At 41.1% G+C, this 16212-nt stretch overlaps 1 protein-coding gene across 3 annotated transcripts in view; it reads left to right on the top strand.

Annotated features, from left to right (window-relative positions):
* slc2a9l2 (solute carrier family 2 member 9, like 2) overlaps positions 1-16212 on the top strand; it is a 172563-nt gene that overhangs the window by 65340 nt on the left and 91011 nt on the right. For all 3 annotated transcript variants that reach the window (XM_033626739.2, XM_033626738.2, XM_033626737.2), the window contains exon 8: positions 13903-14090. In XM_033626739.2, the coding sequence (XP_033482630.1) occupies positions 13903-14090 (188 nt within the window). The remainder of the gene's footprint in view (positions 1-13902; positions 14091-16212) is intronic.

Below are 16212 nucleotides of genomic sequence, written 5' to 3'. Positions count from 1 at the left end.
ACGCATGACTTGTCCGAAAGGTAGCATGTATATGGTGAATAGAAGGGGACCCAAAATAGACCCCTGGGGGACCCCACAGAGGAGTGGAGCACAGGAGGAAGAAGTGTCTCCAAGCGCCACAGAGAATGACCTATCAGACAGATAAGAAACGAACCAATCCAGGGCCACATCACTGATACCAACATAATTTTTCAGACGGCTGATCAAGACACCATGATCCACTATGTCAAAGGCTGAGCTGAGGTCAAGGAGAATTAAAATGGAGTACTGGCCTGAGTCAGCTGTAAGCAGTAAGTCATTGGAGACCTTGACCAAGGCAGTCTCGGTGCTGTGTAAAGAGCGGAAGCCAGACTGAAATTTCTCAAAGATATCACTGTTCATAAAGGAAATCAATTGTGTTTTCTCAGTTTTCTCTAAAATCTTGGATAAAAATGGTAGCTTGGAGATGGGTCTAAAATTGCTTAAAACAGTGGGATCAAGAGAGGGCTTCTTTAAAAGGGGGTAAACAGTGGCATGTTTAAAACAGGAAGGGAAAATACCTGAGGAGAAGGAATAGTTAATAGTGGCTTAAATATCAGGACCAACCGTCTGAAATACAGCTTTTAAAAACCAAGTGGGAATGCAGTCTGAAGGACAGGTGGATGATTTCGAAAGTGCGACAGTGTGTTCCAGGGTTGACAGAGAGTTATCAGTGAAATGGGATAATGAAGAAAGTGGGCAAAAGTCAATGTAATCTGACTCTGTGAGGTCAGAGTTGAATTGCTGCCGAATCTCCACAATTTTGTTACAGAAAAAATTTAAAAATTCTTCACATCTCTCTTCGGACTGGTCAACAGGTTGGCTACATGGGGGACTAATGACAGAGTTGACAATCCTGGGATTATGTTCGTGTTTAATGATAAGCTCAGAGAAATATGTGTTCCTTGCTTCCTTGACTGAACGCTGATAAGTGAGCATTAAGTCTTTCAGGGAAGCAAGGGAAGCACCAAGTTTGTATTTTTTCCATTTCCTCTCTGCTTTCCTGCACTGTCTCTTTAAAATCCTTAAATCCTCATTCATCCATGGCATAGAGGAAGATTTTGGTTTTTTAAGTCTGACTGGGGCTATGGAGTCTAAAATATTTGTGCAGGAACTGTTAAAGACATTGACACACTCTTCTACATTGAGTCCATATTAAACATCTGAATTAAAAACTGTGCTCGAAGCAATAAAAGCTTCACAAAAGCGAAGAACACAGAGTGAATTAAGGGGGAATCAGAGTGGTGGGTTTGAGGTCTGGAGAGAGGAGTGGAACCTGGAATAGCACTGCATTGTGATCAGAGACAGCAAAATCAACCAGGTTCACATCATCCACACAGAAACCATAAGAGAGCACAAGATAAAGCGTGTGTCCTTTATCATGGCTGGGCTGCTTCACATATTGAATCAGACTAAAAGACTCTAAAAGCTTGATAAAATCAGAAGCAAGTGAAGAGGAAGGACAGCACACATGTATGCTGATGTCACAAAGAATAAGAACCCTATCGTATTTTAAAATAGTGACCGATAAAAAGTCTGAGAATTCTTGGATAAAACCAGAATTAGACTTAGGAGGTCTGTAGATTAAAATACATAAAATGGGCAATGTGTTCTTTGGAATAAAACCAAGGCTCTCGAACGTGGAGAAACAACCAAGCGAGACTGGTGAACAGCTAAAATTATTTCTGTGCATTACCGCAAGGCCGCAACCCCGGCCTGTCAATCTTGGTTGGTGGAAAAATAAATAGTTGGGGGGGAGACTTAGAGGGGAGCAGTCATCAGGGTGAATCCAGGATTCTGTGATAATAAAAAAAGTCAACATTGTTGGTCATAATAAAATCCTGGCAAAGACTTGTTAGTAAGAGATCTTACATTAAGTAAGCAAAAGTGAGCTGAATAAGTAGCTGGGATAGAAGACGTGGTTTTGACTGTGATAAGATTGTTTCTGTGTGGACTGTTTCTGAAACGCTCAGAGCCTTTTGACATAATGGGAGTGGGGCCAGATAAGACATACCTCCTCCCCAAGCTTTCAATTGGCTAGAGATTCAAGCTCATCGTGTAGTTTGATTGACTGCCTGGTCATGACGTCACATGTGCCCGTGTGACAAATGACAGTGTGGACAGAGGGGTGGATGTCCAGGAGAGCCGGGATCAATTCAATAAAATCAGCAGTCTTACTGTCCATAGTATGTAATTGCACCAGGGAGTCTAGCAAATCTAATGATTAAATCGCCAGCAATTAAAATCTCCAGCCGTTCAGATCCAATGTTATCTTTGTAAATTGCAAGCTTTGAACTGAGATGATGGCCGAAGGTTAACAAGCTGGGTGAGAGGTGAGCTTGATTGCTCACCTGGTCCAATGCTTGCGTACTGTAGGGGGAGGCAGCGCTATAGCAACAGGTGGCTGTGCCACATTAGCTGTGCTAGATGCAGGGAGGAACACTGTAGCACCAGCGGGTGGCTGAAGTGAAGGTGAGGGTGAAGAGGACGCTGAAGCAGACACCGGGTGAGACTGGATATCACGCTGAAAAGGTGACAAGCGTGATCGTTTGCACCCTGGGGGCGTGGATGAAGGGGACAGCAAGCCGGGAGATGAAGTGGCACTGGCGGGTGAGGTGCGCTTTAGGACACGGCCCGCTGTGTGGGCAGGAGGAGGAGACAGCTGGGTCCAGAGGAAGCTCTGCCACAAGAAAGAAGAAGTTGGAGAGTGGGATGGGCCATATTGGCCGTCAACAACAAAAGGCCGTCAACAAAAAAAGGCTAGCGTTAACTCTGCCTCTAACTGTTCAATGCGCAGTTGCTTAGAACTGCAGTCAGCACTGAAACATGGTGTTGCAATGTCTCATTCCTGACAGAGGTCAGTGAAAGTGGCACATTAATTAATGGGTCTTTATCCCAGGATTCTCAAGATATTTCAAGATCGCATGTAGGGAATATCTTCACATTTAGCACAAATGTCCACTTGGACTCAAGGATGAACTGATATGTTTTTGGTGGTCAAAGGGCAAGGTCGCTATGAAAACGTGTTTTTTGGCCATAACTCAGGAATTTATGCGCTAATTATGACAAAATTTCACACAAATGTCTGATAGGATAAAATGATGAAGTGATGACATTTTCTATCCAAAAAATCAAAGGTCAACATCACTGTACATCATAATGTTCTGCAAAAACACTTTTCTGGCCATTACTCAGTGTCATACAGTATCTCAGGAACAGGAAGGTAGACATTTGGTCAGATACTGAATTGGTGACTCTGATCTTGGGTGTCTACCTTGAAACTGTGCTGGTTGTATAGATCTTCTGTGCTGTTGGGTTGAAGATGTGTGTGACGTATCCAAGTTTTAGAATTTGCAACGTCTTTGCCGCAACATCCTTATTTGAAGCGCTGTCTACTGTCATGGCAACATATGAGTTTGGACAGACATGAATGTAAACTGTAACTGCGATTTGACTGGTTCGCAGAGGCGTATAATCACAAGGAAGTATTTCTAGTTTATATGTTACTAATCCAGTCTCTCTTTAAAACTGTGATGACTAACTTGGAATAATAAGTGCTGTTTGGATGGAGATGAACAGAATATTACTCTGAGATGACAAAGGGTAACAGAAGTTACTGATGGTTGCACTGGAAAAAGGGCAAAAACTAGCATGTCCATCCAAGTGTCATGTTTCCATTACTGCTGATCATAGCTGGAATTGATAAATACCAAATCAATCGGCAGAATGAATTTTGACATTATTTCTTCATTTACTCCCAGCAACTGGGCTGATAAATACCCATGACTGCTGCAAAGTCATTTGTCCTGGGATTGAATGCCGATTGTAAACTTTTCACTAAAGACAAAAGCCAGATACCAGTGGGTGTTAGTGGGTATTTTGTCTAGACAGACAGGGAAGTCTTGAAGCTAAGGGATGTATCACTTAAAGCAATGCAATGTTCATGTACCATTTGTGAAATCATTTATCTGTGTGCTCTCAGCTCTCAACTAACCAATGCGCATCCTCTCACTCAACCCACTTTTTTTAGATCCCAGAGTCTTTATGGTAACTACAGTGTGGTCTTTTTGAATGTTGAAATGTTGTGACAGAAGGAGCAGCATGGGGTAGAAGAGGCGAAGCTCAACTGCATGTGTTAATGAAGCATGTTGAAAAATGTGATGTCAGATATGACTTTCATCTGTTTTGTCTCTGGGGTGGTTTGAACTCTTTGATGTCCATGTCCATACATTATATATAGATGGATAGTCTCTGGCGGACTGGTTGCTCGTGTTCTTTGTAATGCAAAACTGACTTGCTGAATTCCTACCTTTAAACACAAAATGTCATCCTTACATTCAAAGTCTGAAACACAAAATTGCATGCTCAGTCCTCAAAATACAGCCACCTAATATTCCACTTGTAACACAATCGTACAGAAAAAAAGGCAGCTTCTTTTTCTTTGATTAGTGTCAAATGTTGCAATGTATTCAGTGACTTACAGAGTGCAGATTGTAAAGTGCAGTAATAATGTATGCTTTGCAGCTTTACTGTATAACTGTAGCTTACTTTATTTGAGATTATCAAAGGCTCTGCGCACTTACTCATGTGATAGGACTTATTTTGATTGATTAGACCTCTGCTCGGGTTGAGGCTGGGTGAAGGTATGCTGAGATTTATGAGGTCACCAGACCCCATCAATAAGAGTGATAAATGTGTCCTGTCCTAACTTGTGCATCAGATATGTCACGCTCAATCAGTACATGCCCACAGTCCTGTGAGGAGGTCTAATCAGAATAATTAATTGATAATAGGCTGTTTGGGTTAATGGGTGTGGAGGGCCCTTTGAACCTACAAGTGACCAAGGGTAGTCCACACCTAAATGGGTATTTTTGGAAAAAAAAAAAAAAAAGAACACTCAAGCGTTTAATAAAATAAATAAAACGCAAAATCACAAATGAAATTCTGTCGAAAAAATTCCAAACCAACAGGCGGTGATGTAACTCTAAAGGTCGACGGTGAGCGTCTGACGCCTTAGTTTTTGCAGTGTGTCCCGCACCGTCGGCACTTCGGCTTCGGCGGCTTTTTGGCTGATTAAGCAAGTTGAATCGCTGGCAGAGCTTGTCTGTGAGAGAGATCACTTCGATTGGCTGTCGAGGTTTTATTTCCTCGCCCCTGTAGCGAGTGAATCTGCCTGTAGTGAAACCGGGGCTAACTGGTGCTTCCTCCTCAGGCTCCACTTCACTCAGCTGCCCGACAGATCTGCTGCTTCTTCCCACTTTAACCTGAATAACAAACCAGAGCTAGCTGGGAGCGGCTAGCGGAGTCTCTGAGCTAGCCATATTGGCCAGTCACACAAAGACGCAGAAGAAGATGTGGGCCACCTTAAAAAAAAACAAAAAAAACAGTGACCTAAAATACCCGTGTACATGTGGACTAGGTCTAAAATATCTAAGATTTGAGCTTTTAATATGTTTAATGTTTTATATTAACAAACTTTGTGGTTTAAACAGACGCTTAAGGGCTGATTTTTGAAGCAATGGGTTTACAGAAAAAATAAATGCCATTAGAAGAGCAAGACCTCTTAAAAGCTATTAAAACTGGCTGTTGTAATATCACCTAAATCTTCTCTTTTTAGCCCATTTTTTAAGCAAATGGTACCACTAAAAGTATGCCATATTAACTATTAGTAATTCTTGTTTGAAATGTTCCCATAGATGTGCAGACAACTATCACCAGATTATTTTATTACTGAAAAAATAAGCAGATGTATAGAGAAGGTATATCCACACTGGACATCATGATATTCTCTGAAAATATAGGTCATACTGAATGATATAATGTGTCTCATGTCTGTGTCTCTGAGACTTTGATATGTTTTGTCCCTGGGGTGGTTGCCCATACATTATTAATGGGTACTCTCTGAATGTTTGATTCCTTGTGTTTGAAAGTTTGGTGCTTGTGTTCTTTGTAATGTGGAATATCCCATTGGTTATTTAATAACAGAAGCAAGAATCAGACAAAACATCCGTTGTTATATCATTGTTGCTGGGAGCTTTAAACAGTCTGTGGATCTTTTGTCTCTTGCCTTAGTTTAATTTTTTGATCCAGGACCTGTAAACGTTTTTTGGATGTGTGCACCCTGCACCCTGTTTGTCTTTGTGATTTCATAACATACATTAAAGGTCCAGTGTGTAGGATTTAGGGGCATCTGTTGACAGAAATGGTATATAATATTTATGACTGTGTTTTCATTAGTTTATAATCACCTGAAAATAACTGAATATATGGTATGTGACAAATCACATACGTGGGTCGGAGCATGTTTTTTAGCCTGCTACACAGACTCTGTAGTGCATGGTTGTTGCTAGCTTCACTGTGTGTGTACTGAGTTTTAGTAAATGATAATACAGTTGGTTATGCAGGGTTTGGGAGTGCAGGCTATATTACCTTCTGCTGAATTAATTTTCTGGATCATTTTGACAACAGGTTGCATTGATTTATTGTAATGTGATTTGTAAAAACGCACGTTTGCTCTGCTGTTTTGCATTGCCTCTGGCACAACAAGGTAATATTTATCATTTTTAAACAATTTTTACACAGCTGCTACCATGTACTACCACTGCTACGTAGTTTTTACCTGCTGGAGGGCCACGGAGCCACGCCTAAAGAAAATTAAACAGAGCAGCTGCGCCAAAATAACGTTGAGCAGCGTGGTGCCAGCGCAGCGGAGCGCAGCTCTTGTGGTCAGTGTCGCAGCTTTACTTGATTATCATGGACATGTCTTGCTTTGGGCATGCTGCAGCATACGTGTCGTGTCACGTCTGTTCCCCATGTATTTCGGTTTTAAGAATCGGAACGGAAAAATTAAACACTGGCTCTAGATAGGGCCATTTGTGTTTCTGCATCGACCACTGTAACTTTCCTTTACTCTTGGCACACGGGAGAAGTTTCAGTTCTCCAACCTTGCCACTAAATGCCACAGAATCCTTCACCCTGGCCCTTTAAACCTATGATAGAACGGAATCCATTTGAACATTGAATTCTATTCTGTGGTATTGATCATTGGATAATATAAATCTGATGGTTTGTTTACCGTACCTCTTATTGTATATACTGTAAGTTTCTGGCAATACAAAATATGCTATGAATGCATCCAAAATATGTATACTGTACATGTGAAATTGACAGGGTTGCTAATGATAAAATAACATTATCAAAAAGCAGAAAAATTGGGCATTAGTGGCTTAGTGGTTAGAGCAGGCGTCCCATGTACAAAGTCTCAGTCCCTGCTGCTTTGGCCTGGGTTCAAATCCAACTTGCAGCCCCTTGCTGTTTTTGCTTATTAATGCTTTTTATGATGATGAACTCTGGTGTCTCTTTGAAAAGTAACTGTGACTTTGTGCAGTGCAATTAATATTAAAACTATTTTCAAAGTGTTCAAGGATGGTGCTTGCAGTTCTCTTGATGGAGCACTTCAATTTTGAGCTCACTCTCTTGGTTTGCCATCTGTCTTTGTTTGTAGCTGCTCTCACCAAATAAATAATTACAACCTTGAGTCTGTTTGGCAAATAGAAATCAAGGAAATGCACTCTTTTCTCTCTTTAACTGAAGCAACAGACAAAAATTGAAGATAGCAAGAAGAGAACTTTATAACTCAACCGCATGTTAAGTTTACAAATTAAAAAGGTCACCAAAGGGGTGCCTTGTGGCTCAGTGGGTAGAGCAGCGACTGCAGGCTCGATTCCAGCCTGTGGCCCCTTGCTGCATGTCATTCCCTCTCTCTCTCTCCCCATTTCACACTTCATATCTGTCCCTCCTTCATATCTGTCTGAATTTATTTAAGTGCTATTGTGTTGTTTTGTTGTGAGCTTGAAAAACATGCTCCTCTGTGGTGCTTTCTGAGCATTAGACAACTGGTGATAATGACTGGTTGTGAGAAAAACTCCTTGAGGAACACATAAGTGGTGAGCGAGAGAACAACGTGCCAAAACTCTCATCACATCTTCCCCACTGCTGCTGCCAGCCAACATTTTGCTGGCATGAGTCTCAACGGCGCTGCAGATCCATGTTGTTGGCTTGTGTTACAGCGCTGCGGTCGGGAAATTGTTGTCAGCACACACAAATCTTGAGGGGTAGCCCTGTAATGTCGCATTATCATCATCCAGTGTCTGACAGGAACAGCATGTTCTCTTGCATCCCATCTCGTCTCTTGTCATGTCGTATGTCTGCAGTGGTCCTGCCCTCCATTTAAAGGTTACAGAGGTTGAAGATGAGATCATTTTGTGTACGAAAAGCTTGTAAGTGTGATGGTGCTTAATTTCAGGAGCCTGGACCACACTGTATACAGTTTATCTGCTTTTCAGCTCTGAGTGTACCACTGAATACAAGGCATTCAGGGATTTACTTTGTTATTGTGCCAAGACTAGGCTAAAAGATATGACATGAGGTCTCACCCTCCCAACACACCATTTCAATCATAACTCTTCACCCATCACAGTATGAGCTTGTTTCTTTCACTTCTCTCTATAGTTGTTGTCAGAGTGGCTGAAGGCTGGATGCTTTGGTCAATGGTCTCTGATTGCAGTCAAGCATGGAAGTGAATCCAGCTGTTTTATTTTTTGTTTTGCAGTTTCACACATATCAGCCCTCCTGTGACACAGTCACTCCCATTTTTCCTCATCAAATGACCCTACTAATGCTATATCCTGTTTGCACAATTGTAACAAGCTAACTGGTTAAATCTAATCAGTAATGTTTATTAAATATCAATCACTGACATCCAGTGGTCCCCAGTTAATGCAACAGCATTTGCACTTTGCAGGAGCTCCAGTTTGGTTGCTTTCTCTGATTTGTACATGTCCTGTATGCATGAAACTATTGCTTCCTCCAACCTGAGGACGTCCCCGTAATACATAATATACTTGTGCGGTGGTGTGCCTGTGTCCCTCTGTAGCTGTAGCTAACACTAGTCGGCGGTGGAGTTTCTGTGAAGTGCTGTAAAGTCTGATTGATTCAAAACACACTTAAAACACACATTAAACACACATTGAACATGGCTTGATAGCAGCAATTTAAACAAAAGTACACAAATCAGCTTCATTATAACAAAACACAAACAAAACACTTATGTTTTGCTGGACCCATTTTTCCCTCAAATACAACAAGCTAACATTGCCTACGACATTTTTAATTATATAAATTAGCCTAGTGGCTAGTGGAGTTCTCATATATTTACCAAGGAACAACAACAATATTCGGCTCAATTACAGCTCACAAGGTTCACTGATAGATACGTTTTCCACACAAATACAACATGTTAATATAAATAGCACAATTCTATGATATTTTATATTGTATAAATTAGCCTAGCAGCTACCCTGCTCACATAAAGCCAGGATAAATCAAACAAAGGATCTAAAATGCAGGTCTGCAATCAGTTTCCACCCAGTAAGCATGTGCTGTAGTTAACTTCTTTGATTCTTCTGCTCATCAGTCTGAGTAGCTGCACCTGCTCAGTTCATAGGTGGAAGCTCAAACTTGAAGATCTTTGGTGAGCACACGAGGTATTACTTTTAACTTGTCAACTGAACCTTCTGGGAGTTTTTCAAAGTGAAAGGAGCCATTCAAAAGAGCAGTGGTGTCTTGTTTTCCATCACTGTGGAAGCAGTAAGCAGGAAGCTGCCGCTGTCACTTGACTACAAAAGAGTGTGCATCAAAGAGACTAAATAATCACCTCGCAATTAACACATTAACGCTGAAAGCCCAAGTAAAAATGTAACTGATGACTGGGTTGGCAGGAAAACTACTGTACAGTTGGACACTATTGAGAGACAGACTATGCATTATAGTTTTGGTCTTCTCATCGGGCTTATTGACAAATTAAAAAAAAAAAAACAGAATAGTGCCACCCTTCATATTTAAGCAAAAAAGCCTCCACATTAACTCTCTCGTCAGACCCTGTTTAATATTCAACACCTGATTTTTTTTAAAATTGCCTACTGTTGTAGAATCGTTTCTCAAGTGTTTGGTCCGTCAGCCTGTTGTGTGTGCTGCGAGTGCACAGGCCACAGCAGTGACATGGATTACAGGCCCACTGTTCTCCTGCAGAGAAAATGAAATAGGTTGACTCAGTGGGGACAATGTCACTGTGGCACATCCCACCACCATCATATTAACATCAATATGATGCTATTCTACCGACAGTGACAACCCCAGTATGATTCTGGATTAAAGCAGGTTTCCATAATTTCTGTCAGCAGGGAGAGGCAATTCGAGACTCATTTACATGCAGTCTTCGGGATCATAATTATGTTGAGGTAAGATCTCGTGGTGGGCAACTTATTCTGGTAACACAGGAACATTTCAGGCTAACGCTTTTTATTTTGTGTCTTTTGCTCAATTCTTTCCCCTAGTTTTTTACATCTCTGTAGATTTGCCATTTTCCAAGTACTTTGGTGCTTTTAAAAGCACTCTGTAGATATTGTACATCACCTGAGGAAAGATATTAAATTTATGCTGCCTTTTTACTCTCGGGATTAATGTAACCTCAGTACTGCACACAGAAGCCCATTGTTCTGTAATTCTTTGTATCACCAGGTAAATTAGGTGAGTCCTGCTTTCTCTGCACTTGTACACTGTTGATGAATTAAGTTAAAGCATGTGTTATATGTCACTCTTTGGTTTTGGTTATTTCCTTCTCATAGATGCAGAAGGTAAATAACTTATACTAGAATCATATTTGGTCATCTGGTAAACATGAAATATCAGTTAGTAGGATGATCTGTTGCAGCACACTTGCGTTTTAGGCTTGTATTTTTCTCTAGTATTTTAACTCTGAGGTATTTTCTGAGAAATACAGTATCAAAATCCAGCCCAGTGTAGTGTAGCATGAACAACTGTGTTTGTGCCCACACACATGGAGGGTTCACACATTACAAGTGCTGCACCATGCCACCATGGAGACTTGGGACTAGGCTTTAGTTGTCAGGTCTTTCTGCCTCCTGTCTGTGTGGTCACTGTTCACACTGTGCGCCACTGCACTCCCACATCCTAATGACCTGCTTTTAGTTACTACTGGTGTGTAGAGATTGGCTATTCTCGGTTGTGTCCTCAGCCTGTACCCACCTCAAATTCCCACAACCATGGGGATTCACCTATACAGGAGAAAGGATTAGAGCGAGGAAAGAGGTCTCTTCACACCCGACTATTCCCTTCAGTCTGTCACATTTAAGTAGAACAAGTTCAAGCAACCTTCAACTGGCCCACTGCAAATGGTTGCCAAATACTGGTCGAGCTGGTCAGCTCTGTCCACACCATGACAGTGTGTAAATCTTGCTCTGGTGACATAATTATCTCTGCTGTATTGACTTCCTGCCATGTGACCATTCGCAGGTAGCACCATTGATTGCAAGTGCTTGACTGGTACACACAACTGTCAATCATGATGTCAGACCCCTTTTATAGCAACAAATAACTAATTAAATCCAAACAGTGTAATAGATTAGGTTAGATTAAGGCGAGATTTGTGACCTATACTGCAGCCAGCCATCAGGTGGTGATGGAGGTGTTTTGACTTCACTTTTAGGGAGCTGTCATGTTGTCCGTCTTTATTACACAGTCTGTGGCACACACAAACAGAAGATGTGTGTTTTTCTGTTTTGTTTCCTTTTGAGTGAGAGAAGAATATAACAACTGACAATAAAGACTTGACATAAAATATGCATCAACTAGTTGCACAACATCTAAGGTAGGGATGTCCCGATCCAGCTTTTTCACTTCCGATCCGATACCGATATTACAGCCTTGAGTTTTGGCCGATACCGATACCGATCCGATCCAAGCGCGTATTATACATATTCACTTATTTTGTTGTCAGTCATGTTAGAAAAGGTTTGATCAAGCAAAGAACAACTACTTAATCAGGTTAGTTAGAATGATCCACAACAGTTGGTATGAGAAACTGACCTGTTTATTGTTAACAGGGTTAAATAAACCAACTTTAAATTTGAACATTAACATTAAATAAAAAATATAGCTGGTTTGCTTTGGCTGCTTTGGCCCCTTAATAAATAGAAAATAGATCAACACAAGAAATCTTTAAAATGTCTAACAATGGAATTAAAATAGCAGCAAGACTCCACACACTTGTGCTTTGCTCCCTTAATACATAAAAAAAGATTAACACCACAAGACATTGTTGGCATTTAACAAACAATGCAGCCTTTCCTTTTCAGTTATTTTAGTAGTGTTTTTGTAGTCTATCCTGGCTCCAGTTTCACTAATTGTGCCCAAAACAATGCCATCAGTGCTCTTTACTTAAACAGTAAGAGTGTAAACCAAATAAAAATATCACTCTCAAAAAACCAGAGCAGAATTCAAATAAACACAAGAAGTTTGTGCTCTAGAGAAAGGATCAACACTCAGTGAAAAACCTAAGCCCTATGATAAGCTAATATGGCAAGGCTTAACTATACAAACCAATGAGCAGTGATAACTAGCATGTCTTGGGGGTCATCGGGTGGGAACCTCCTTTCACCAGTGTTTCGTCTAGTTGGTCCCACGACACCTCCAGGAGGCTAGACAGTGATCTCTAGCGTCCCAGAGAAAACAAAACACTGGATGAAAACAAAAAGTCAGTTAACTAAGTTGACTGCTACTCTTCCTACCCTCTGTGTGTCTGCTGTCTGCATGCTGGCCTGGTGGATTGATAGTAAGAGCTGGAGCGGATCACTGGAATGGACTGCTTGACTCGTGGAGTGCTGGGCTGGCCGGAAAACCTGGAGCGGATTCCGTGAAAAACTGGATCGGAGTTCTTGGATCGGCATTTTTCCATGCAGTCCGATCCGATGCCGATGCCCGTTTTTTGCTAATATCGGCGGCCAATACCGATCCGAATATCGGATCGGGACATCCCTAATCTAAGGTGGGCGGTTTTGATAAAGGTCATGGTTTTCATCATGACGTTTGGCCTGAATATTAGAAGATATAGATTGCAGATATTTATGATTTGGTGTCTGTGAACAATACAGACAACTCTGCATTCAGATGAGGATAACGCCACATGTCAGTTGGCAGATAGAGAGGGCTGCATTGCAGTAAAATATAATACTGTGTGGTGAATTATGTATCCCTCAGGAAGCATTTAAATGGAGAACATAGAGGGGCCAGAATGTAGCCTAAGGCTAAGCCACAAATCTGTTTGACTACACTTAGGTGTCCTGTGAAGTTTTTTTAGCAGATATGTCATTGTTCTCATCAACATGCCTTGTGTGTATCTTTGAGGCTTAACAAGTGTGTCAAAAGCATTTCCTCATCCTCATTAAACATTGGCAAAGATGCAAAAACATCACAATATATAAACATAACTGGGACAGACTCAAAACATTGCTCATTACGTGCCACTCTTGGTCAATTACTCCACACAGAACCTTTGGTTAAAAGTTTGTAATTTACACACTGATGTATTCTTTAATTAAACCTTGAAGGTGAGATTAAAAACAGCAGCAAGTTTTAGTCATTCATGCTCATTAGCATGATCACAGAGTTACAGTTTGATAGCGTATAATTAAACAAAGCAATGAAGTTCAATCAGTAAGTCTGCTGATTCTCCAACTCAAGACGTCGACGTCTCCACTGGGTACTTTTAATAACCACACTTATCAGTACCACCTGGGGGCTTCAAGACTGCATTACCCATAATACTCACTTTATGGAAGCCAGAAGAGCCAAAGAGACAGGAATAATTCATGGTTAGAAAACAGATTACACAGGAGTTCACTCATTTGATAAAGCTACAGAAAATATTTCGTAGTTTAATATGAGTGAGTGTTTAGTTTTAAACAAATTGTGTGTGTGTGTGTGTGTGTGTGTGTGTGTGTGTGTGTGTGTGTCCATGTGTGTCAGCCTTCCAGCGGTTTTTGGGGAAGAAGGACGTGTCCCAGGAGCTGGAGGAGGTTCATGCGGAGGCTCGGGCTCAGGACAACCTACAAACAGCCTCTGTGTTGCAGCTGCTGAGGAGCCGAGCTGTTCGCTGGCAGCTCATCACCATCATCATCACCATGGCTTGCTATCAGCTCTGTGGCCTAAACGCTGTAAGATCCAGCCCTTGTGTTTCACTTTTCTCAGATTGTCAGAGGAATCCTGTTCTTTAAATCTTATATAAATCTTATTTACAAAAATTTGCAATTTCCTTGGTATTTATATAATTAAAAAAAACAATTATGGATAGAATCAATGATGCGAAATTGTGGTAAAAATTTGATCAAAGGTAAACCTTTCAACACCATTTTCATGACAAATGTGCTGCATACAGTATCAGCAAGAGACATTCTCGAAGGTGCTCTGTCATACCTCAAGTCTCACCTGAAAAGTTTCAATCAGTTTTGGGCCTCGGTAGACAGATTTGTGCCGTGGCCATGGTGGCAGGAAAGTGAAGTGTTTCCTGTTGTATTTCCTGTTGTGAGACTCAGACAAGAGAAAGATTATTTGTGCTTCCTTCTTACCAGACCAACATGTGTTGATGAACCCCAGTCCCCTGATTTTAGCAAGTGCTATGTCAGGCAAATTTATTTAAGGCTACATTATCTGATTTTTTTGTGGCAGCAAGCGAGCAACACAAGTTGACAACACAACACTGGCATGTTGTTAATACCATTGTTAGTAGACTGTTTCCTATTTACAAAATGAAGCAGATGTGGAACCACATTAGCACTTCCGAAGAAAAGGCCCTGACATACCAAGCTGACGGTTGGCTGTCAGCTCAAGTTGGGCCGTTGGTGAGCATCTGTTGCCCTTGTGTCCTGCACTGTTGCCCCTTGTCGACCCCTGTCAGCTTTTTTGGACAATTCAACATGTTTAATCAGCATCGATACAGTGTAGCCCGTTAGTGGATGAAAGCAGTCTGATTGGCAGTTCAGGTCAGCACACGAGAAGAGAAACAGAAGTGAGGAAAGTAAACAACGGCTAAGTCAAGAGGGAGTGAGACTAAAACAAACTTGAGACTTAAGTACGTTATTAAGTTATTTTTCTTTAACCACTGAGCTCTTTAATAGAAACATTTCCTGGTGGTTTGTGTTTTTGCTCACTGGCGCACAGTAGTTTTCCTTTGTTCTTTCAACATTGGATTGTGTTGTAAATATGCTAACAAGACATTTGGTTTCCCCTGTTGAATGAGGATTATAGATGACTGCCATCTGCAGGTGTGGAGAGTTATTTCTTCTCACTCAGGTGCAGAACATAAATGCACGTTGACGTTGGTTATAGGCTCTGCGGTGTGTTCATGTGCAACTTTTTTGGCCAAGACACAGCGACATCAGGTGACACAGCAAGGGGCTTCGTTGCTGTTAGTTCTCTTAGGTCAGTTCAGTGTGTCTTGGCCTTAAGGAGTACTAAAGTTGTTAAAATTTCCAGGTATTGCAGCAGTTCCCACACATTTATTTATATGTGGTGGGCCCCCATGATGAAAACATCTCCTGCCACATTTTGATATTTTATTTTTGGAGCTGGACCGTTCACTGAACACTGTTGAAATATATATTTGGTTATTATTTGCTCCACAGATAGACAAGCAAAACGCCAGGGACAGTGAAAGGGAAACTTAACCTTCAGTGTGCTGGGTCTATACTTTGCTTTCACTCACAAACAGCTGCTCCTCTCATCAATCGATCTGATCTGATAAACTCTGATCAGATTGACTAATTAATTATCCATCCCATGACTCAAAACTCAAAACTGCTGCTGAGGGAAAAAAAGAGTTCTGCCTGCACTGTGATCACAGACCTGCAAAAACCTTCAATTTATTTTACTAACAAATGCAGAAGATCTGATGTGACTAAATTATTAATTAGCCTAAACTATATACCTGGATATTTTTTGCCTGAGCCTCTCTGAAAAGAGTTGTCTGTAAACTCTGCGTAGGCGGTCTGGATGCTGAGGCATTTACCTCCTCCTCCCTTCTTATCTGTTGCAGCACCGAGTTCTTTTCTTCTTCTTTCAGCCATCATTGCAGTTATGTGTCATATTAAACTAGTCAGAGTGCATGCCTTTCATGCCAGATTGTTTACACAGACAGTTTACTCTTGATATATAAATGGGCGCAACACAGAAGAGAGAATCTGTTGACACTAGAAGCGATCTTCAAAACGCAAATGTAGTATCTGTAGAATTGATATTTTGTTCCTGAGTGCTTCTGTCTTGCTCTCTTTGAAACGGGGA

The sequence above is a fragment of the Epinephelus lanceolatus genome, chromosome 1 (genome assembly GCF_041903045.1).
Source record: "Epinephelus lanceolatus isolate andai-2023 chromosome 1, ASM4190304v1, whole genome shotgun sequence".
Classification (NCBI taxonomy): domain Eukaryota; kingdom Metazoa; phylum Chordata; class Actinopteri; order Perciformes; family Serranidae; genus Epinephelus; species Epinephelus lanceolatus.
Note: the sequence above shows the minus strand (reverse complement) of the source record. Positions and strands in the feature narration are given on the sequence as shown.